The sequence below is a fragment of the Struthio camelus genome, chromosome 2 (assembly GCF_040807025.1).
Source record: "Struthio camelus isolate bStrCam1 chromosome 2, bStrCam1.hap1, whole genome shotgun sequence".
In the NCBI taxonomy this organism is placed as follows: Eukaryota; Metazoa; Chordata; class Aves; order Struthioniformes; family Struthionidae; genus Struthio; species Struthio camelus.
Genome location: NC_090943.1, coordinates 49,952,009 through 49,976,030, shown reverse-complemented (window position 1 = coordinate 49,976,030; position 24,022 = coordinate 49,952,009). Strand labels below are relative to the sequence as shown.

At 40.8% G+C, this 24,022-nt stretch overlaps 2 protein-coding genes across 3 annotated transcripts in view; one reads left to right on the top strand and one right to left on the bottom strand.

The window, feature by feature from the left end:
• Window positions 1-10,586, top strand: part of ACAD11 (acyl-CoA dehydrogenase family member 11) — a 33,904-nt gene extending 23,318 nt beyond the window's left edge. The window contains exons 14-20 of the mRNA XM_068935612.1: window positions 4,101-4,167; window positions 6,046-6,131; window positions 6,344-6,415; window positions 6,703-6,857; window positions 8,880-8,996; window positions 9,514-9,623; window positions 10,179-10,586. Of these exons, the coding sequence (XP_068791713.1) occupies window positions 4,101-4,167; window positions 6,046-6,131; window positions 6,344-6,415; window positions 6,703-6,857; window positions 8,880-8,996; window positions 9,514-9,623; window positions 10,179-10,293 (722 nt within the window). The 3' untranslated portion in view covers window positions 10,294-10,586. The remainder of the gene's footprint in view (window positions 1-4,100; window positions 4,168-6,045; window positions 6,132-6,343; window positions 6,416-6,702; window positions 6,858-8,879; window positions 8,997-9,513; window positions 9,624-10,178) is intronic.
• Window positions 10,587-11,488: 902 nt separating this feature from the next.
• DNAJC13 (DnaJ heat shock protein family (Hsp40) member C13) overlaps window positions 11,489-24,022 on the bottom strand; it is a 57,754-nt gene continuing 45,220 nt past the window's right edge. Inside the window, exons 44-57 of one of the 2 annotated variants that reach the window (XR_011139723.1) lie at window positions 23,389-23,566; window positions 22,223-22,314; window positions 21,784-21,883; window positions 21,213-21,287; window positions 20,953-21,065; window positions 20,375-20,544; window positions 19,909-19,951; window positions 18,815-18,988; window positions 17,611-17,790; window positions 17,213-17,353; window positions 16,721-16,864; window positions 15,809-15,908; window positions 13,692-13,803; window positions 12,234-12,324 (exon numbers count right to left, since the gene is read on the bottom strand). Coding sequence is in view for 1 of the 2 variants with exons in the window: in XM_068935606.1 (XP_068791707.1) it covers window positions 12,227-12,324; window positions 15,809-15,908; window positions 16,721-16,864; window positions 17,213-17,353; window positions 17,611-17,790; window positions 18,815-18,988; window positions 19,909-19,951; window positions 20,375-20,544; window positions 20,953-21,065; window positions 21,213-21,287; window positions 21,784-21,883; window positions 22,223-22,314; window positions 23,389-23,566 (1,608 nt within the window). In the remaining variant the exon portion in view is untranslated. Of the gene's footprint in view, window positions 12,325-13,691; window positions 13,804-15,808; window positions 15,909-16,720; window positions 16,865-17,212; window positions 17,354-17,610; window positions 17,791-18,814; window positions 18,989-19,908; window positions 19,952-20,374; window positions 20,545-20,952; window positions 21,066-21,212; window positions 21,288-21,783; window positions 21,884-22,222; window positions 22,315-23,388; window positions 23,567-24,022 lie in introns of both variants that reach the window. The other variant, XM_068935606.1, reaches the window with a different exon arrangement.

Genomic DNA, 24,022 nt, shown 5'->3' with positions numbered 1-24,022 from the left:
AGAGGTTTTGTTCTGTTTGGATTATCCTATATCCTGTAGCAGCAGTCCAGTGAGTCTCAGTAAATGTAATACTGATACCAAATAATAGAGATCTTGGGCAGACCAGAGGTCAGGTTTTGTTTTTTGGCACACTGACTAAAAAGATGCACCTGCTACAGCTGGATTAGCCATTGTTTAAACTATTTTGGAATATGTGAAAGTAAAGGATTTTCCAAATGGGCAGCTAAGAATGCAACAGGCAGATGCTTACCAATGCTTCCAGCTTCATTTGAATTCACAAAAAGAAAGCAAAATAGGTTGGGAAAAGAATTAGAAACTATAGCAAGAGTGTTGCAGGATTTGTGCATATTTCTGTAGCGCTTTCATCTTGAGTTATCACAGCGCTTTGCTCGTGTTCTTTGCAATAGCAGAGAAGGACATTTCAGTGACTTCTAGCATATCTGCTTCTTGCACGGAACATCATTGCTTAGAGGCCTGAGCTTTCTCTCTTTAACAATCAGAGCATATCTCACTGTTCTCCTCAGCGATCTTCATCTCAACCCGGAGCCCAACAAGATAGAATAAGTAGGGTAGAATTGAGAAGGCTCCCAAAGAAATATATCTGTGCAGTGACTGGCGAAACAGCGTTTGTGTTATCGGTTGCTAGGAGGTCGTGTGGGCAGGCTGTAGGAAGGCGATTCATGTACATCCTGTGCTGTTTACCACAGTGCCTCAGGTCATTATAATTTTGCAGGCTATGGGGAGGACACAATCGTCCAGTCAGGGTACAGAAATACTGTGGTTGTGTAATACTAGATTTTAGTATAGCCCTATGGGCTCAAAAATAACAAGAACCTATTTAATAAGTAAGAGAGTGAATGCAAGATGACAACGGCTCTTGCTTGACTAAGAAACACTTGTGGCTGTGGGGTGAAGGTGGGGAAAAAACCTTTTCTAAACGCAGTGGCTGGCGCCATCAGAGGCTGTGAACTCTAGCTGGGAATAACTAGTGGCAGAATCGAGCAGCCCTCAATGCTTTGCTGCAGAAGCCGGCGTCGTTTTCTAGTGTTGTCGCAGTCTTTTCTACTTGTAGCCAGTGTGCTCGCAGCCACGTTCTAGTATTTACCGTATGCGAACCAGATGTCCAGCGGTGTTGGCTGGGAAAGATGAGAGAAAACTATAGAACTGGATTGTGCCAGGGAGCGGAAAATACTGCAGCCTTTAGGGGGCCCATTTTCTCCAGTAGAAGACCTTCATATAACAGCAGCTAGTACCACACTGCTATCTGCTCTGCTCAGTCCAGTTTCTGCTTGCGAGAGAGTTGAGAACATCTATTTACCAGTGCCCTTCTAGGAAGCTGCCAAGTCTGTACAAGTCACCACAGACTCCTGATCTTTAGCAGGGAGGGGCAACCTACCAGGCTCACCAGTGCAGCACCCAGCGTGACAAGAGACATAGTTATTGGGCGTTCAAGTAGTAGGTTATCCTGCCATAGCCTTCCTAGCTAAAGAGTTGAAGACTGGGCACTGAAATATAGATAACTAGATTGCAAAGATTAAGTGCTTTTGGCTTTTGAAACCATGTTATATGGCAGCTTCTTTAAGTAACCGTTATACTGTCGGTGCCTCTGCCACGTTTAGTGCTCTTACCAACAAAGGGCCCATTTAACTTGATTGTGTGAAAGTCTAATCTTAAGCATGTTATTACCCTCTGGTAATGAAGATGGGGCTTCTATTAGGGTTATGATCAACTCTCTATGCATGTTTTTACATATCATCTTTGCTTATGAGACTGTCATGAAAGGTTTAAAAATATAGCAAAGCTTACAATGTTTTCATTGGAAACTTTGTTCCAAAGTTCTGGGCAGGTTGTGTAGACATACATATATAATAAAGCTTATACAAAAGCTGACTAATATGGATATATACTTAAAATTGACCTTCTAAAACCTCTGCTGCATTTGTTGAATTTTGAGTTTCTGGCAAAACTACTTAAAATTCCTGCAAAAATGACAGGCTTTTTCCTACTCTTCCCCTCATCCTCCTGCAGCTTCTTTGATTTCTGTAAGTAAAATAAAAATGCCATTTACAAATGAGAGATTTATTTCATTCAGGCATTCTGCCTTTTTTCCAAAGCATTGGAGTCTTCCAGAGTCTTGCTTTAAATGAGAAGTTGTTTCTAGCATTTATGGTCGATGTTGGATAAGATTTGTTTCGTGTTTTCAGAACTTCAGGCTGTAAGGAGTGGAAAGGCTAGGAAGCCGTCTTCCTTTGGCATGTTCAGATGGGAAAAAATACGTACGGAACTGAACTATTCATTTGCCTTCCAAGAAATTATTTGTACTAATGATTTAGGACTTCTAACCAGATGTCTAGCTCTCTGTGAACTCTTTGCTAGGTTCAACATAAAAGCTTCTTCTGATTTTTTTTTTTCCCCAAACAATGTGGTGAAATTCTTTTGTTTTTCTGGGGGACAGGGATGTGACTTGGGGATAGTTTATAGAACTATTTAAGTAGTCATTCCAGAAAGTCAAAGTATCTTTTGTTGTAAGCATAATTTCAAGATGAATGCGGTTTAGAAAATGCCACTTGTACAATTCTTTACCTGCTGTGGAGAAGGAGAAAAGTCAGATACTCCTTAAGAGTATAGCATTTCTCTTTGCAGGATAGTATGTTGTAAGACATTCACTGTTGTATTTTTCAGCTGGTCATCTGCTTGCTATAGTTTCCCAAATAGGACATCTGTTTTGAGATGCACCTTTTTCTTACAAAGCTGATTTATTTCCTCCCTAGATTTTCACTCAGATATTTTAGCTCAATAGTGCTGTACAGCTTATGGGGTACATGCCACAAATAAACCCACTTTTAAAGCCGCAGATGAATAGCGTATTGCAGAAGAGGAAAGTAAACAACCAGCAGTCTGGCCCCCAAAACAGACAAGTTTATCAGATCAAAGTAAATCTCTCTCCCACTGTGGTAGACTTCCCAACTGTCACAGTGGCTATTCTAATACAGAAATAGCTCCTCTCAAAGCCAGGTGGAGGTATTGTCTAGACAAGAGGCTCCTAAACCTTGTGACAGCAGCTGCCAGAGAACTTAGTCATCTTTGTTTCTGACAACAACACAAATGAAGTTGGTGCAGATCAGGTCTTGAATTTTATCTCTATGAAGCTTATCAACTCTATTGAGATAGCAATAGAAATTTTGCCGATTGTCAGGTATGTCAAGTATAATTCTGCCCTCTTTTCCTTGTCTTTATTGTCCCTGTAGACATTGAAAGGAATGAGAGCATGCTTTTTTACTAAGAAACTTTTAAGGAAAAAAGATGGTGGGGATTAAGTTGTCTTAGAAATATGATGCCTTTTAAAATATGGTAGAATCTTCCTTTAGTACTTTTCCCGATAAATCTCTAGCTTCCATGCTACAAAAACATCTATCAAATAATGTTGTCAGTGTCTTGAAACGCTAGCAGATTATTCCCAGATAACAATTTCCACTGAGATCTTTTTCTTTTTCTTTTTTTTTTTCCCTGAATTGTAAACTATAATTATTTGCATAAAGGGGGGAAGACCCTTCATTCCAGAGAAGTTACACTGGAATAGTAGCAAAGTGATCATGGTATCCCTTACGATAGCCTTATTTGCCAAATTTGATGGCTATAATGTGGTCAACGTTTCATTCTCACGTATATGCTCTAGTCTTTATAGCTTTAAGAAGTTTTGCTTTTGAGGTGTCAACATCTAACCTTCATGTGTGCTCTTACGTCACACTTATTTGCTTAGCTGTAGTGGAGACAGAGGTAATTAGATTCCTTTTCAAGTACCTTCTTGTTCGCTTTTCATAGGAGTAGGTGATGGAGCTGGATCAAGGAGGGTTTGGATGTTTGGCTTGTGGTTGCTCCCCTCTTGCAAGTCAACTCCCTTTTACATGTTAAGCAATAAGATGTATTCTTTTTCAGTCTGATTACTGCAAGTATAAACATGGAAATAGATTGCATGCTTTTGCTCCTGTAGCACGAAAGGAAGAGAGTACAATCTATTAGTATGAAACTTCATTTGCTTCTACATGGAAGTGTTTATATTGAAAACTGTTTTTATGTTTGTGATTTTTTTTTTTTTTAAGGTGCTGGGAATCCAAATTGCAAAGTTGCAATTGTAATGGGCAAAACCAACAATTCCTCAGCATCCAGGTATGGATACCTAGGATATTCTAAGACTTACCTAAACTTTGTTTCCCAGAGGAGCCACTGCTTACAAAATCTTCATTAAGTGTGAAGTCTCCTGTTTTGCTATCAACTGAAGCCTCCCAACCTTCTCACTGCCACGAAGCTGCATCCACATGCTTTCCCCTCCCTTGCACTAGGCTCAAGTGTTTGTGCAGCTGTGTGATGAACTGGATCAGGAAGTTGTTTTGGGTTCACTAACTTTATCTTGGCCACGATAGTTTTAATCTGGATCAGTTCTTCAACTGGAGAACAGGAGAGTGGGAGAGCTTCCTCTGCTGGCAGTGTAGGCTTACGGTTGCTCAAACTGGTTGTGAAACTACAGCGGTCAGCCAGCTCTGACGGATGTGTGGTCTGTGTGCAGAGCGGGCCCTTGTACACAGGCAAGGTGGGAGGGAGCGAGAGGCACCCTCTGTCACCCACTGGCACGTGGCCATCCGTTTGCTAAACGTCCAGTTTTGTGCCATGACTGGCATCAGCATGGTGCCCTCTTCTGCAGTCGCTGTCACTGTGGCATGAGGTCCCCTTGGCATACATCCTGACCCTCTGCTGCGATCCTCCTGGAGGAGGAGAAGAGAGGCAGTTGTTGTCCAGAGTCAAAAAGAACGCGTGTCCAAATGCATCTGACACTCTATGGGCTGTATTAGTAGCTAGCATAGTCCCTTTTTTCTATTTAATTCGAGATTTCCAGGATCTCTGACTTACTACGCTTATGAAGTAAATTGTATTTAAACCACTTTTAACAGGAGGAAGAATTACTTGCTTAAATGATAATAAAAACAAACCTTTTCAGAGTTTGCCTGAACAGAATGAATACAAGTGGCGTATCGGAGACCTGAGGTTAGGTACTGAGTTTTTCACAAAATTATCTGCAGGTAAAAAAAAATCAGAATAAAACAGGACTTTTAACAAGTTACACGTACCTCCGAATTACGTGAGCGGAGAGCATAGCATGTTTTTAATCAGACCTAATCATTCGCATTCCTGTATATGTAAATACAATGCTTCCCTCTTCTTGTCTTAAAAGAAATACTAAGGCATCTGTTGTTCAACTCTTACTACAAAACTAAAATTGCCTGTTAGCAAAACTTACACAAGTGGTGAATAGTACGCTTTGTGACTGGTTTCGCTGAAGTCATGCAGCTTGTGATGCGTAAAATTTGAAACAGTCATATCTCTTAGTTGGATTTGAGCCCAAATTCCACTGATAATCTTAAGTTTTGATATGTCTGTGCTTCACTGGAAGTAGGCAGCAGCTTTCTTACAGTGTACAGGTTGTCTGTCCAGTAGCTGTACAGGCAGAGGCATCTGCCAAGCTTTTGGAGGCTGAACAAAAAGTTCATGGAGGGGATTATGTGATATTGTACCTGGTGGAACAGGAGACTGAAATCGGGCACATTAGGAGGTCGCCTCCACTTCTGTGACTAATAATTGCCCTTAAACATTCTGGAGAAATTTAAAAATGGAGATTATTTTCCTAATTGTAGGCGATGATGATGATAAACAAGTTTAAGAACAAAAAGGAGGATTTCTTTTCATCAGGAAAAAAAGGAAATGGACTGGGTGGTACAGAACCAGGTGGTAGAAACGTATACAGAAGTAACATTTTTTCAGTCATGGTGCATTAGATGCCAGTAGTACCTGTGTGCTTGTTGACTGGTGGTTCAAGGAGCATTGAAGTATGCATGCCACACTGCAAGCAGACAGGTTGGCTGCAGTCAGTATAGGTGGATCTCAACAATTCCTTTAGGCAAGTGCAAAATTGGGGCTAGAACATGAAAAGTGAGGGGGGGATGGCAAGGAGGCCCAAAGTTAATCAGAACTTGTTTCTCTTGTTTTGGTCAGGTTCAAGCAGCACAGTATGATCATTGTTCCTATGGACACTCCAGGGCTGAATCTGATAAGACCCCTCTCAGTGTTTGGCTACCTGGGTAAGGAGATAATATTTATCAGCTATATTTGTATTAATTTGTTAGCAGTCATCTCAGGAGTTGAAGTAATACTACTAAATATTATATATGAAATAGACCAGGAAAATGCATATATAGCAAAAGAGATAGGAATTGAAGGCCTGCATTTTTTTTAGTATGTACGTTATCCTCCTTTATTTTACTCTGCTGTTGTGTTTTCTGTGTATCTGTAGATGAGCTCCATGGAGGACATTTTGAGATACACTTTAATGATGTGCGAGTACCTCTCTCTAATATAATACTGGGTGAGTTTCAGTATTAATTCCTTTTTAGGGCATATAATGACGACACAAATATTAAGAAACGGGTATATCAGACCCGCTCAGAAACCAGCTTAGTGTGCTGTAAATAGTATTAACAATGTGTCAGTATAGATTTAGTTCAAGTAAACAAACCCAACAGTCCTGCAAAATAAACTTGTAAAAAATTCACTTCTAGCTGTCTTGCAATGTGGCCACTTCTCTTCTGAGCCATGGATCATTTCAAGCAAGGACCAAGTGATCTGCATGTGCATGTTTTTCTTTTCAACCAGGTGAAGGAAGGGGGTTTGAGATAGCTCAAGGTCGGCTTGGGCCAGGCCGTATTCATCACTGCATGAGGTCAATTGGTGCAGCTGAATCTGCTTTGCAGATACTGTGCAAGCGCGCAGCAGAGAGAGTGACTTTTGGGAAGAAATTGTACCATCACGTAAGCATGTTTCCTTTTTGTCTCAATTCACATGCTCCAGATATCACTCTCTGTCTTGTTCACGCAGAACCTTGTGACTCTGAAAATGGAGACTGTAGTGGATGTGCCCTAGCCCTGAATTGCTATTAACAGCAGCTCAAATGGCAAAGGAAAAAATCACATTGTGAGGCTCCCAATTTGACTGTGCTCTACAGGAATTTTTTTTTCCTTGCAGCGAACTGGATACCCTTTGTTGGGTTTGAGTACTGTTTTGCTAGCATAGTTTTGGCTTGCTTTCAGTGATCAGTTTGGACATTTTTTTTCAGGCATTTAGTTCACGTATTTTGCAGCCACAATCTATTTTGTAAGAAATTTGCCACCTAGGTATCTCTCTTCATGATTACGAACACATTCAGGGATCTAGTCATGCACCTGACTAAAAAATTATACTTCTCTGATCAGTCATTTGTACTTATGCATGTACAGACCAAACCAAGACTAGGGTGAGATTTTGGTCGTACCTAGCTCTGGTGTTGTTTCCTGAGAAAGTGATTGCTATTTTTTATTAAGGGTAATAATAAAAAGATAAGAGTTTGCTTTTTGTAGGAGTCTTCCGCATTTACTAGTTGACCTATTAGATTTCAAGTGTTCTTGATTCCCTTCCAACAGATAAGATGAATTTATTGGAAAATACAAGTAAAGGCAATGGAAAGAGGAAACTGAATTAGTGTCTGGCATGGGCTACAGAAAATGTTTGTACAGATGCAGAGAGAGTAAGCTTGTACATCTGTTTCCAGTCATGTCATGGCCAAATTTCCACTCCCTAGCAGGACCTAGAATTAATATAAGTAAGTTGGATGGGGAACACTTTGTGTTTCTCCGAAGCTCACTGAGGTAAAATTAATGTTTGACAAAGGTACAGACAAGACCTCTGGGCCAAATTCATAGCTGAAGTAAGTGCAGTGGTTCTTCACAGCTCGGGGGTAGTTAAGAAAGAGGTGAAGCTGTTGGCTCCCTTGGGTAACAGGCTGTCACCACCACCCCTGTGGAGGTTAGAGCCTGGGAGCTGCCAGCAGAAGGGAGGGTCTCGACACTCCCAGTGCCATGTCACTTTCCGACACGGGCTGCACAGGCTGAGATCACCTTCACTAGCATAAGCTAAGCTAAGCCACTCCCAACCTTGCACTGAAGCGAGCGCTGGCACATGCCTCCCATGTGTGCCAAGGCTACGAAACGCACACTCCAGGCAGGAGTGTGTCTCTGCCTGAGGCTGGCTCAGGCTCCAATCAGCTTCAGTACCAACAGGTATCACATGGGAGTATTTTTTTATAGCATGGTATGCAAGTGGCATATTACAATGACAGTTATGTGAGAACAGCAGGGAATGGCTACCAAGACCTTATTGCAAGGAAGCATACCATGTTTCAAACTCCTTTTGAATCAAGGGAGCTACTAATTCATCATCAATGTGAAAGGACAAAGGCAGCAGGCACCACCCTGCAGCTGTTTGCCTGGGTGTGTGAGGCACCACTATCATTAGCTGGAGAAAAGGGAACTGATTCTCTTGCTGCTCTTCCCCTTGCCCCTGGTTTTGTACTGTGGAAGGGCTGGGCCACAGCTGGGAGCAGTGGGAGCAGGTCAAGGAAAGGAGGGAGTACAAAGCAGGCCCTGAAAGGGCTTCAGGAAAACTGTTAGCAAGCAATGTGCCTGACCAAGGAACTGAAGATGAACTGAAGTCTGGATTTTTTTTTCCCTCCCACTCTTTCCTGTGAAGAACAGATGGCATAAGCCTTAGCATTTGTATCAGTCAAGGGGGTGTGCGTGTGCGCGCGTGTGCGTGCGTGTGCGTGTGTGCGTGCGTGTGTGTGTGTGTGGTATTTTCGTTTTAATTTTCACAAGGATAAGGATGGCTCTGTGACTGGCTATGCATAAGCTGAGGAATATTTGGGGGGGGGGGGGTGTCTGTCTTAGAGCCAGCAGTATTACCCTAGCAAGCTAGAAGGCTTAACTGACTATGCTCATTTTATTGTTTTGCCTCTTCAGGAAGTTGTTGCCCACTGGATTGCTGAATGCCGCCTTAGCATAGAACAGGCTCGACTGCTTACACTGAAAACAGCTAGCAATATAGATGCACTGGGCAACAGACAAGCAAGGAAAGAGGTGTGTGTGGTGGTTTTTTTTTTTTTTTTTTTGGGCCGAATAAGACTAGGCTGGGGGGAGTGGTGTGTGTGTGTGGGGGGGGGGGGTGGAAATACTGATGCATTTTTTCAGAAGACAGCTGGTTGAAATTTAAGTTACAATATTTCACAAAAAATTGGCCTTACAGCACAACTTCATACAGAAAGCAGATACCCTTAAGCTGTGCTTTTGGCTCTTAATGAAACTGGAAAGTGCTCGCAGTTTAAAAAACTTCAAGATCTATCATCTGATGAAGTATTTAAAAATTAAAAAAGTGAAAGCATTGCTCAGTAGCCTTTTAATACAAGGGTGCAGTTTTGGGTAGTCATTATTACCCTCAGGGACAACTTTATGTATGGAATGAGAACAGCAGAGCTCTCTTCCAGTCCAAAGAGCAAATCTTGTACTGTGTGCTACCAGTCTTCAGTAATACTGTCAGATAAACTTTTCCATTTGCTTATAGAGCTCTTACTGATAATATCAGTTCTCTTAACTACAGATAGCCATGACCAAAGTGGTTGTGCCTAGAGCTGTCCTTAAAGTGATTGACTGTGCAATCCAAGTCTGTGGTGGAGCTGGAGTTTCCCAGGATTTTCCTTTGGCTGCTATGTGAGTAGAGGAGACGTATTTATAGTTTCTAGGAGTTCCTTTTGGGATCACATTAATTTCATAATGCCAGTACATGCCTGTTCACCTCAGGTAGCCCGAAGCAATAGGCCATGCTCCCACTAGTCAAATGTACTAGTGCACAAGCTTCTGAAACTTCAACAGTTGCTTTTAATAATTGATTCCCAAAGTACTGTTCTGCCCTTGGCCGGGGGGGGGGGGGGGGAGGGCAGAAGGGGAAGCATGATCTGGCACTGAACTTAACTTAAAGTAGTTCTTAGCAGCAACACTGAGGACCCGTTTCCTAAGTTCAGTCTTATCCTCTAGCTCTTTGGAGAGAAGCACCAGCCCACATGTCTCAATCCCACCAGGAAGATTTTTTTCCCCAGTATCTCCCATACAATAGCCCTATTTTTTTTTTTTTTTTTTTTGAAAAGACCAATGGTATTTGAGAAGTGTGGCTATAGGAAAAAGTAGCGCAGACAATTTCTGCTGTGAGACTGGCTTGCTACTGTAACAGGATAAGACTCTATCCCTAATTCAGACCTTCCTACACAGGTTTGCTTATATACGGGCCATGCGCCTGGCAGATGGGCCAGATGAAGTTCATCTCTCAACAATTGCAAGGTGGGAACTACTTGACCAATCAAAGAAGCTAACTGCAAAAATTTAATGTCAGCCTAAAACCTTCTCATACAGATTGAAGATTTGGGAAAGATGATTGTATTGTTCAAAGCAATAACATTGATAAAGCTAAAGTTAGATCTGAGTACAAAAATCTGCATCTGGCTTGAAGCAAGATGTATTCCTTTAACCCTTCCTTACAATTACTGCATTTACAAATCAGGGGCTTGCAAGTCTGTAGACTTTCACATCTGTGAAGTAATGGCACCTTTGAAATATATGAACACTGGAAGGTGTCTGGGTTCCTTATAGCACTAAATAAAGTTCATTTTCTAACTAACAAACAGGCCTGAAATGCTTTATTTGTTCCAAGCTAAAGCCCTTTTAACCTTTGCTGAAGTTCTCAAAGGTCAGAGGTTCCTCAGCTCCACCACTGCAGCAGTACTCCCCCATAACTCATTCTGACAGAAATTGTTTTAACAGAGCCAGGTACATTACAGGAAATAGACCTGACAGTGCAATAGTCATAAGGTAGGACAATCACTTTCCAGCATGCGTGCACATTTATGACATGGACAGGGTTGATCACCCACAGCTTGCGTTTTTAAGTAAGTCAATTGCTGGTCATCCCCCTGAAACGACCAGTAAACAAGCCTTCACTGAAAAGGTGTCAGTTCCCAACTACCATTATGCCTTCTGTTGGAGCTTAGAGCATGAAGAACTTAGAAGAACTTTAGGGCTCAAGGTCAGAACTTGCTGGGGGGGGGGGTGTCTCATCTTGGAGACTGACCCAAGCCAGATAACTGTTCACTTGAAGGGCTTTCCTGCAACAGCTGCTGAAATCAGGGAGTAGAAATCCCTCCCAGCAACTAGAACTGGCAGCTTTCTGCAAATAACTTTCCTACTTTTATCACTTCATTTTCTGCAAAATGAAGAGTATGATCTCCTGCAGAGCAGCAATGGTTGTTTCTATTCCATCCATCTTAGTTTCTCCTCACTTCCTGCCAAGAAGGTTTTATAGAAGTTAGGACTATCAACAAGTCAGTTGCTGAACTGTAGCTCATATACAAAATAAGCTACACCATACCCTTATTTCTGTTTTAGGAGTTTTACTCGTGGGGGAGGAGGGGGTGTCTCCCAAGCAAGACTTCCAAGGAACCCTATTTAGCTGCACTCAAATTAAGGTCCCCTAATCCCCCTCTTCTCCCCCTATCTCCAAAGGACAGCTACATGAAAACACCATCTTTCTCATTAACAAGGCTCTTAATTCCCTTTATTTTAAAATTTTATGTACATGTGAATGATCTGTATAATGTACACTCAATATAGAAAGTTTTTATATACTGGATAATGTATAGAACATTTCACAATTACACTAATTTCTTACATAACATGTCAACTTTTAAGTTTTTTGCTGAAGCTTTTTCAATTTGGTAAAGCCAGTTATACATATGAATGTCTAATGCTATTTGATCTCAGGAAGATAATGTTAATGATTAAGGTCAGTGAACTGGGCAGGGACAAACCCTTTGCAAGTCATGTTCAATTGAGAATGATCATGTCAGGCTGGGAAGAGAAGGGAATGCCCTTTTAGTGAGGGTCAGTGAGGTCAAAGTGATTTAGCCCAATTCCTCTAGACTGTAGCTCAACTCCAGTCATACTAATTCATAAAATATAAAAACTAGGAAAGTTTGATTCACAGTCTTGTAAACAAATATAAAGGAACAAAATGTGCTTACGTACAACAAGAAAAAAATTCCTGTGTACCCATTTCAACTGATCCACAGAGTGCTTTCTTATGTTACAGTGTGATAGTTAGAATCGTTGACTTTTTCCCTAAAAAACAGTCATAGAAAAAGGAATAACACTGTCATTAAACATTTGGAAGGGCAGTAAGTTCACTTCAATGTGTTAGAGGAAAACGCTGTTCCTCATCACTGGCCAGTCTGCCTTTGTGTGTCTTTCGCAAGACTTTCCAATCCTTAGCTGACATCTCCCACGTCATTGTCTACTGGGGGTGGTACATTGGGCATTACAGATGATGTCGTCCCTGCAGTAAGGTAACCAGCAACTCCAGGGCCTTTGGGGAAAGAAAAAACAGAATAGTTATTAGTCTTGATTTTGAAGTGATTGAACAGCTGTATTCTCTCTGGTAGCACTCAAATACAGCATCCAAGTCAACCACCTTAAACAAGATCATTTAAAAGTTTTAGTTTAGATTCTTCAGAATCTAGGAACATAGAATTAAGGGGGTCTTAGTCACTAAATCAAGTGACTTACATAAGTCATTCTTAGACTTTCACAGCTTTTTCTTATTTTCTGCTCATTCTAATGCACCATGTAGGCTACAAAAATCCCAGCAGTATTATCCATCTTGTCTTCCACCAGGGAAGGAGTTGGGGGGGGGGTGCCTCCTTTGCTGAGGAAAGGATCTGCTGCAGAAGTGCAGTGACTTCCGTCACATACTCCATTATTCCACATTTATGCTTCCAGCATTGGAAGGGTTTTCCCCACCACATAATTGAAGCTCACTCACTGTACTGCCACATGAGCAGGCAGAACTGCCTCATGTTGTCTAAGACAGCTCTTTGTGCCTTCAGTTAAGAAAGAAAAGAATATCCTTGGGATGCACAGACTCCATACCAGAGATGCGCAACACCTTATGTTAGCCCATTTAAGCAGATTACATGGGTCAGTCAATTTTGTACTGCAAACAAAGCATCTCTTCTCAATGCTTGGACTTTGTTTAACTAACTGTCACTACAGAAATCTCTAGCAAAATCTATAAAACTAATCATGTTGCAGCATGAGGTATTTCAAGGGCAAGTCTTATCACATTACTGACTGTAGAAAACTGCTCACATCCAACAGGTTCCCAAGTTGATACAGTGATTGACTCGGTACCAGAACTTCAGCCCAAAGTCAATAATCCTGAATAGGGAAAGTTCTGCTTGGTCCTTTACACTTCCCTTAAGCTTTCCCATATTTACTATCTCATTCCGCACCCTCCCTTCTCACACCACAGCCTGGAGCCAGAATCAGTGTTGTTTGTCCCCTTGCAAACACAACAGCTCTATGATGCTACTTGCAAGCAAGAGAGCAAAGCACAGGTTGCCTTTGGTAAAGAACTCCATGACCCCCAAAGGGCGCTCTCTACTAGCTGTTGGTGACATCTGCGAAGAGCCAGACCCACTTTTGCATGTCCTAGTGCAAAAATGCCATCACTTCTCATCTTTCAAATCTTTCCACAGTAAGTGTTCAGAAGTTTAATGCATCTGTAGTATCAGGAAATAGCAGCTGCTGTGTTGTTAGTTTTCTGCTGCTGTGTGCTTAATGACAAGTTCGTGTTTTGCAGCTTGGCACTCCCCGTTTGTTACAACTTTATGACATGCATCTATGACTTGGAACGCAGCAAGTGTAGCATGCATTTTGCAAGATGGTATCTACCTGCTTTAGAGAGCTACACAGAAGTTAGCAAGCTGCCTGGCAGAGCAGATCTAAAGCCCACTTCTCAGGTGAAGGGGACTGCTGCCAGTTAGAAGGGAAGGAGAGGAGACACCTAAGGGAAAGAGAAATAAGCAAGGGAAGTTTTAAGGGAAGTGCAAATAGCAAAGCAATTTGAAGCAAGAGATAAGGCAGAACACAAAATAAGGCAGGTTAAAAGCTTGTAGTTTGGTTTCCATCTGTACAGCATCTTTATTCTACACTTGCCAGCACTTAAACATTGGGCAATGTAAGTGATACACAGGCCTTAAGACAACATTACGCCCAGACTGCAGTTGTAGAGCTACACCATCCCCAGTTTCAAGCCTGGTACAGTTTGCTTTTAGCCAGGGTTTACTCCCTAACTTATACTTCATGTAACTAAAGAATTTTTCAGCATGAACTAACAGTTTACACTTTCTTTATCAAAACAGCATCAGACAGCAAATGGCACAAGAGAACAGTCAATTCCCGAACAGAGCTACAGAGTGTCAAGTCTGTGGGATGGGGAAAGACTTCAAGTGTTGCCACCTAAGCATCTACCCTCAAGATATTGAGTGCCTGCTTCTAGAACATTAGGTTCTAGAGTTTAAGAGATTTGTTTATTTTCTTTTTTTCAAAATACATGCCAGTATATTGCAAGAAGCTTTCCTTTCTATATGCCTCAGAATATTTCTATATTCTGATTTATGCCTCATTAATTCAGCTCTCGTGCTTAAAAGCTTTACCAAGAGCCCTATATTAAACTGGATGAGATTTGAAGTTCCATACAGCATATTGAGATGTTCTTATTTGTCATAAGGGACTTAAAAACATTAGTTGGGAGGCTAAACTGTTAAAACTAAGTAATCTCATCCACTTACTTAGTTGCTGGCTAGGTAGTCAAGTTTGGACCAGGTGTTGCTTTACACAGTTTTGTTACACGGTACTTACACAAAAGAGTTTGATTTAGCAAAAATCTTTGATATCTTAAGGCTTGGATTCTGATATAGCATAATATGGTCATTAAAGATATCTATATTATCAACTACTGCACTCCAGTAGAGGAAGAACCAGAGTTTGATTGCTATGACACGCTACAGTACAAGAATTACGTCCACATGATGCTATTACCAGCAAGGAAGTTCACACCAGTTGCCATCCTTTGTGTGCACCACGTGTACAGCATGAACAGCTAGAGGCCTTGCCTCCAAACTGTGAGCAGGATCAAGGTGGCACCCCAGGACACAACTTCAGCCCTGGTGGCACCCAGAGGTGACCCACAAGGGGTACACCACAGATGTGCTCAAGTGTGTACTGCAAGTACAGGCAAGGGGCCATTGTCACTGGAGAACCCCCACTGAGTCAACAAGGGACATATCCTTGGACTGCCAGGAAAGCCATTAACATTCAGACTGTTCCAATACTTCAATTATGTGCCGCATACTAAAGCGGCATGGCAGAATTTACATAGTTCAGCTATTTAATACAGGTCTACTGCCTTTTCAGACCAAGTCTAGATTTGATTTTGCAGAGAGTCAGCTACTTTCCCCTCACTGTGGAAAACAATTTGCTTTAGAACTGAAGCAAAGATATTGCGAAAGGGTGATAAATTACTGTCATCATTAGATCTGATTTTATTTCTGATTTATCACTGCAGGGTACTTGCAAGACTTGTCATCTTCCAGGTTCCCCTGCTCCTTGCTTCTGCTTAATGCACCCCTCACCAAAATTGGTTTCAAAGCTAAACAGGGTTTTGCACCAAGCAGGTATCAGGACCTGTGGAGATGCGCCAGATATGTCTGAGGTCTTAAGTGGGATACAAACCCAAGGTCTGTGTTAAGAGGTGCTGCAAGGCTCTGATATTTTGTAAGTATGGTGAAGACTACGCTGAGAAATGCATTTTTTTTCCTACCACAAGAGAAATTATGGCTTTTGTTAAAAGCATTTAGAAAGCTTGCAGTATTTTTCATGGCATTAAGTGCTTAGGCCACATGATGGCACCAGATCCTGCAGATAAACACTACCTCCAGAGTTAAGTCCAGCACAACTGAGTCAGAGTTCAGTATGATACAGGACAGTAATAGGAAAGGGTTACTAACCTGTGAGGTATCCTGCTGTTTGCGTCTCAGAAATGAACAAGTCATGTTTCTGATCTTTGAAGGCACTCCACACAGAAGAACGAGACAAAATTTCATTTACCTACAGCATTTGGAGAGATTAACACAATGAACAAGTGACACTTCAGAGTCTAGGGGAAAAAAAAAAACAACTCATTTTCAAGAACTAAGCCATTCTGAAGGGATCACCAAATAGGGCAGCTAGACTAGGATATGGAATTACACTTTTAAGAGATTACACATTTTCTCCATTTGAATTGCGCAGGTCAATACACAGTGTGGAAAGCTCCATCATTTGGGAGCTTTACTTTCTCCTTCACTCTCCGTTTCTGAGACCAAAAAAAGCAATCCTGCAAACAGCCACTTGCCTTGTGTCTCAAGCTTAGGCAAAACGCTGCTCTTCCTGTACAACAGGGAGACAGGCCCAACTTGGAGGGAAGACCTATTCCTTTTGACAAAGCCTTTAATACAAGGGCAGGATAAAGGGACCAAGAACTAGCAGTTATCAGGACAAATTTTATGGCCTTAAATATAGGTCTGTAACACTGCTGCAGTTGTCTACAGCAATATTTATCATAGCAGACAAAAAAGCAATTTAGGTTTCCAACTGAAGAGTTTTCTGTAAAAGCCTAGCTGGAGAAGGCTTGTAGAACATTCCTGCATTTGGGATTTATTTCTGACGCGTGTTTTCCACCACTCATTGGACCAATGTGAGTTCTTCAGAAGAAACTGGGAGATGGGAAAGTTTCAATCCATCATGATTTTGTAGTTATGGGATGTGAACGTTTCTGATTGAGTCAAGTACATAAAAGCCATGGTAAGATTAAACAAGAGTCGTTCAGAGTTGGATCTTCCAAATGTACAATGCCCAGTTAAGGACTTGTCAGCACTTACTTGTTCTCCATACTGTAGGCTGCGAGACATGGACTTCAGAGCTTTAACAATCTGAGCTTTTGTTGCAGATGGGCTTTCCAGGCTTTCAAGGCCAATACCTTCCAGCAGTTTTAGAAGATAAGGGACCAAATCTGCTTTCAAAGCCTATAAACATACCCAAATGAGCTGTCTTAACACAGACTTAACATGTCTTAACTCATCTTCACAAATATACTTTGATTAGCGGCATTCACATCTTATGCTTTTGCAGCAAGCAAGCCAAAACCTTATCCTATGCATTAAGCTTCAATGCTTGGGCAACATCCTTGAAAAGGTCTTCATTTTGAGTAAGGGACCGGTTTGTCCTCTCCCAACATGAAAAGCACATTAATCAAATGGCTTCTGGTGAGCCTGTTGGACACTTAAATTGGACAGTACCTCTGTTCTTATGAGAGATTACAGATAAAGAAATAAGAGTTACATATTTCTGCAGAGTAATAATATACTACTTACTTGGGCTACTAAGTCATTTTGTTCCTTCTGAAACATTCTGTTAAGTGCTTCACAGGCTATACCAATTATATCCAATCTCTTTTTCATTCCATTCATGAGAGGGCTAATGGTCTCAAGTGATGCCATTGCTCGAACACAAAGCTATAAAGAGACAAACATCCAGAACACTTTAGTGTATTATTTTATGCTAAGCCGGATGATTTTGGCAGATCTGGTTCAGCCAAGACTAAGTTTCTCTCAGTGTTATTAATCTATTAATTCTCCAGTCTTCTGTAAGCCTCCGCTTGTCTGTTACACAGCATCTATAGTCCGAATAATGCCCTAAGAACACTAGCAAACAAAAGCTTAGTTACAGCTTTTTTTTTAAAAAAAATAATTTCTCAAGAGTGATTTGATACCTCATTGTCAGATAATGTGTGTATGACACGAATGGCACTTTTAGGAATGGCATTGTTCTTGTGATTCATGGCCTGGAGTATCTTGTGAAGATGACCAAGTGGAGGGACTTGATCAGCTAGCTGAGGCTGGGCACTGAATAGGCACACAGTTGCTGTTGTAATAGTTTCTAACGTCTCCCCCTGCAGAAAAAAAACACAAAATATCTCAGTAAAGCCTAATGTATCGTCATAATTAAGACTAATGATTCAAACTTCCATTGCACTACAGCGTAGATTTTTTTCTTAACACTTTTACAGCGTCACTTTGCTTTGCAACTGTTAAAACAAGGAAGTTTGAAGTTAGAAGAATCAGTTGCAGACAAATTAACACTGAACTTCACAGGTTACACTGAAATTATCGAGTGCTGTTTTCAGTGTCTAGAGAAGCCAAAATGTGGCTGCAGCCTCGGTACACGCAGCAGCACATGGGCTAACTAGCTCAGGGATAGAATGGATGTTTAGGCTGGCCACCTGAATGCCTTTAGTACTGCTGCAGAGACTGCAGAACTCCTTATCACACTTGCCGAATGCTGCATGCCCATGCAAACTGCCATTACATCTTTGTAATAAAGACATTATATTCAGTTTGCAAGTCAGTTTCGTCCTGTAACTCTACCCCAGAATCTGCCTGAACACTGTTTACAATTTAATTTATGACTAATATCATTAAGTCAGACTTGCATGTAGTTTCCTCATTCAGTCAAACTAAAACATTAGTTCTACTGTATTAAGCTAATTGTTGGGTAGCAACTCTAGGTCACATAATTCACACCATTAAAACGGGAAATCTGTACCACAGAGAGACAACACTAAAGTGCATCAACACCTGAAAGTGTCTAGGCTGTGAAAATACAGGTGACATTTCCTTAGGTCAGCCAGTCATGGAATAACTAAGACATTATTTGTCAAGCCTAACCACTACCCTAACATGCCTCTGAGACTTATTGAGATTAGTTCTATGGCTTCAGGGACTTTAAAAGCATTGAACCGTGATCAGAGATTGTTAGCTTTCTGACTCCTATTTAAAAGAGCGTAGATATGATTAGGCAAAGTCATTCATGCTGGGAAAAAAGTGTGAGAAACAAAGTTAATCAGATACTAACACGCCGTAGTAATACAAGACTACTAAAGAGTTCAAAGAGCAGACTCAGAAAAATCATCTTACATGGGGGTTATTTTTCTCCAGTAGTTCAGTAAGTTTTTCCAACAGTGCAACAAGAAATTCTCTTGGCTTCCGTAAAACCCAGGCCGGCTGGGCAATAAAAATCCTTAAGAAGACTCCCCCTACTGAAAGTTCACCTTCTGCCTCACCATACACCACAGCAAAGTCTTCAGGCAGCTGTTGAATTGTAAAGAACAAGGAGTTAATACCTGGCAATGAGTATTTGCAAAGTCAGCAATTGTTTCGATAATACCATGGTTCTAAACAGACATGAATCAGTGAATGCTGTACTATCCAGAATAGAGCTGTACAAAACCAATAAACATTGTGTATGTTGAAGAAACATGAGGAAAGTAGGAATAGGAAAAACAGCGTAGATAGTACTACCAGTGGACTTCCCTTGCAAAGGCGGCAAGTAGCTGCATCTGCAACTACAGCAGTGGCAAGCAAATTCAAGAGGAGCAGTATTAGTGGTGTGGCTGATGAAACAGCCCTTTCCTTCCTCTCTTCTGAACTTCAGATGAGGATTGCTCACCACTGACCTAGGGAAGCTTCTAGTTTATGACTTCATCAGGATGGTTCTCCTGCATCTCTTAAAACTTTTAAGCTTTGACTACTGCTTTTACTGGGAAATGCTAGAGACCAATACATACCTTGTTGACTGAGGTGACACTATGGAACTGTTCAGGACAGTCACTTTCATTAAGGTTCAATAGCTTACTAGTGTTCCTGAACATTTACCAAGAGCAAGTTTACTACAGCTATGTGAAAAGCCACCTGACCTCTCCAACAAGCCACTATTCTCCTTAGTTGCTGAATTCTGAAAAGTTTTAGAATGACTTGAACTTCTATAAAATTCAAAGTATTTAGAACCTGCCCTTCCAAAAAGCCAATAAAGTAGCTATGATTTTAAGGGGTAAGTAATGAAAGCATCAATTCAATGCTAAAATAGTTGTTAGTACAGTGTTTAGTTCCTGTTGGTACTTCTCAGGACAAGGAAAAGGAAACCACATCAGACAGTGACTATGCACGGATATATTATCAGCTTCTCTATAGTCTCCCTGGGGGTACCCAAAGCACAAATATTCTACTTTTACCTTCCAGTTAGTGTCAGGGTTGTCTCTCTGAAGTTTAAAGTGCCTTTAAAAAAAAAAAAAAAAAACAACGAAACGTTTTCATGAATAGTTAAAGAAGCCATTTCTGTCCCTACTTTATCCCCTGTTAGTCTCCTTCCCGCATCATTCATGAAGTCGGCTCCAGTTTCTAAACCCCACATTCTCCTCGCTGTAACCTCTTCCAGAATCTCGTTGCAGTGAGCAATTATCTGGATTGTGCACAAACTGCATTTGGTCACTGACCAGTTACATATATAATACACAGGAACAAACAAGTTTTTTTTTTTTTTTTTAAAAAAAACTCTAGAATCTGGATTGTAGAAATCCTCCTTGTTAGAGAGCTCATAGAGAGCTCAGTCTGACCTGTCTTCTGTAGCAGCTCAGGTTCACTGCCACTAAAAGCAGTCTCAGCTAAGGAAATATACTTAGGCAGCAGGTCTCCACATACTCTAGCATCATTTCTCGAACTGTTGTTGATACTCTCTCCCTGGAGTTGTCATTCCAAATTAACTCAGGATTTTCATGAGTTCCCTCAAAGATGTGAACAGCAGCTTCAGGGTTATCTCTCATGGCATCCATGAAGACTCCAGGTAGAAACTTCATTAGTGTAATTCTAACCTAGAAAGGATTAATAGAATTGATATTTAGTATACTACAAGACTTAAACTTACTGACAGGAAGTCCAGATATTTGTAATACAAAGGCAACTGCTTGAACACAGAAATACAGTATGAAATAGTGCCATCACTTTAAACAGTGATTGTCAATAACTGGTCTGAAGTTTCAGTATCTAATGATAAAGTCGTATCACAATTTGAAATCAAATCGCTTATGGTGGTTATAATAAAGATGATTGCTTCTAAAAATCTGCTTGCAGATTAAAAGCACGTTAATCTTTTTATGAGAAAGTCGGTTTGCTCTTCTCATGAATGTTTCAGTCATGGAAGAGCTGTTTCTTTGCAGCCTTTAAAGAGAGGCCAGTAATGTCAAAATAAGAGTTCCAATAGGCATGATTAAGATTCTTACCTTTGGACCCATCAGCTTATCCGCAGTCATTTTGGCAAAAAGCTCTGCTGTCTGGGCTCTGACTTGTGGATGAGTTGAGTTGCAAAACATATCTAGTAAGTAGATTAAAGCACCTGTACAAACACATAGGGAAATGTTCAGATTTTCTTCTGGTCTTAAGTCACACGAAGTCACAGATTCCACACTGTTGTAAAAGGAAGAGTAAGATTTGGCAGCTGTGCAGTGCTGCAAAAAAATTAATTTCTGATTTACTACTATACCTTTTGCCATGGCTTCTTTAATTATTTTTGTGCTAGATGTCAAAGCATACAAAGTTTCGAGGACAAGCTGCCGACCTGTCAAAACAAAAAAAACCATTAATAATTGTATCCAGCATATATACAATTAGTTAATCAAAGATGAACTAAACCAATCATTTTTTAAAAAAGCCACATCAAAACTGTAATAAAGCGTGTGAGAAGGACTGGTCAGAAGTGTATATACTAAGAACTAGCAGCTTAGGGATTTCTGGCTAAGTTCAATTAGACTAGACAGGTTAAAGAACATCCCATCATACATTCTAGTCAAGCATAACTTTAGAGAATTTAGATAGTAAACATTCAATAAATAATCAATGAAATGCTAAGTAAATTTTCCTAATCATGCAATTCAAGTTTTCCAGCTCATAACCAGTTTGTAGTCTCAGATATGTAGAATGGTTTTCTGATCATCCCCATTGAAAACACTTTTACCCAAAATTTAGTAGTAAGCTCGATCAGCTGCACTCTAACCAGTTTCATGAGCTGAAAACCCTTTGCCATGCAAAACTTCAAAGAACTATACGGTACATACTTGAAGGCAGGGAATGCAGGAGGGCCAGTAAGTTGGCAAGAACCATCGCTTCAGCAATGTTGTTAACACATTCCTGGTTACTGGTTACTATGTTCACTACCTATAAAAGATGAGAAACAAGAGTTAACTGTATTCAAGCTGTTACACCACTGTCAAGACAACACAGCGTGCAATGCGGTAAGTCACCTTGTCAGCCAACGTAACTACACTTGATTCCTGCCGTCAAGCTGACTTATTCCCTTACTTGCCTGAAGGGACAAAGAGGCAGGCACGAAGCTAACACTTTGCTCCTCAAAGGAGGAGCTGCCTGACACCATGAAACCCCAGCCTTGACTGTTTGTAGGTGCTACTCTTAACAGTTATGCAGTTAAGCTCATGCTGACTATGTACAGAACCCACGATTTTTTTTTTTTTTTTTTTTTTTTTTTTTTTTTTTTACCTCCAGAGCCAACTGCTGCACCTGGCCAGCTCCATGAACACGCAGAAGGGAGAATATCAATTTAAAGTGACCTATGCATTCACATTCAGAACCTGCAAGAGACCAAATAAGTTATTCTCTCACGTTAGCCAAAACATCTGCTGAAGGCCATTCCAAGTCCACATCTGACGAGAATTAGATGTCTTCATCTAGCCTGGCACAGTAATTGCAATAGCTCCCGCAACAGCATCTACTCCAGAGTTAGGAGAGTATTACATTCTGCCTATTAGCCGAGCTTCTACACATTTTCAAGTCAACAGTATTTCAAAATGAGAAGATACCTTACTTACCTCAGGGATGAAGTAAGTAACCAAGCCTTAGCTGTTGACTAATAGTTTTTGTTTTTCAAGGTAACCCTGCAAGTTTGGTTATGTTATCTGTCATTAGCCACCGGTACTCCTTGTCTCTACATTTCCCCCCTTTCCAGTTCTCTCAGTTCAGAGTAGGGTTACTATCTGCAGCAACAGCCACTGCCTTCAGTGTTATAACTGCAGAAGGCAGAGAATCCAATCTCAGATTGGATTGGAACCTAACAGCTAGCATTAGAAGCCAGAACAGTAACATAAATCAGTTCTAATTACTCATAATACTCTAGCTTCTCATATCATTCCAGCATTTCAGACTTCACCAGTTTATATGCTGCTCTTTAAACTGATTTATATGCTCATGGATCTCTGCAGGTCTTAGCTGCCCACTCTTAAGAGCATCTTCTCCTCCTTTCACGAACTTCTGATGCATTTTAAGTGTTTACTAGAATACAGTTAAGGGGCTTTTGTTTGATGTAAGGAAGTTCAAAAATCAATTAATGATGATTTGAAAAAAATAAAGGAACAGTTATCTGAGAAATTTAAGGCTTCTTGGCAACTGCTGGCTAGAATTGGGAGTTAGAACTTGAACGTTTCAGGGAAGAAACTGGATAAGGCTTGGACTTCACACAGGACTAAGATGTTTACTGAAAACATTCACCAGTAGAGAAAGCAAGCCCTATATGTAGCCTATCAGCAACACTAAGGTTAGCCAGCAAAGAACTTCCTTCTAGATGGAAGCTAATATGACTACAGAGTTTTGCATTTTTAAAGCTGTCCTCAAGAAAGTCTGTCGGTGAAGTTCGTCATTTTTAAGCCTACCTGGGTTGTGTTTTATGACGTTTCTCAGAGCCTCCAGAGCCATCTCAACCCTCCGTAACCGATCTCCATGTTGATTGGACTCTACTTTCCCAGTCTGCGTTATTGCCATTAACGTGTGAAGGTACTGTGCTTGTGAGCCTATGTAATCCAAGAGGCTTGCAGCAAATGCTTTAGGAAGCTTTAAATTAAATACAAGAGATAAGAGCATTTTTAGCTGTGTGACGCAGCAGTAGTCACACTAGAGGAAAGCACAGTTGAGTAACGTCTACTTTTAACACACCAGCTTCTTCCACACAGGAAGCATTTCCCAGTATGATAGCTATACATCTGTATTATTTTAACCTGTTTTATGTCTAAATATACCCTTAGAAAGCTACCACTATTTCAACAGCAATCAAGGTGTGTTTTTATCTGTGTATACAGATAAATAGCAAAGATACTAGGCAGAACCACTACCTTCTGAAGTTACTGAATCAGAGTGCCTGCACTACCAGCCTGCAGAGAAAAGGCATTAAACCATTTGAAGCAGCAGTTTGGACAGACCCACTGTTCCTTTTATTCTATTTTGCCCCAATAGGGAGGTACCCCAGAATATGCTACTCGTGTTAAAGACAGAGCGAACAAAATACTAAGT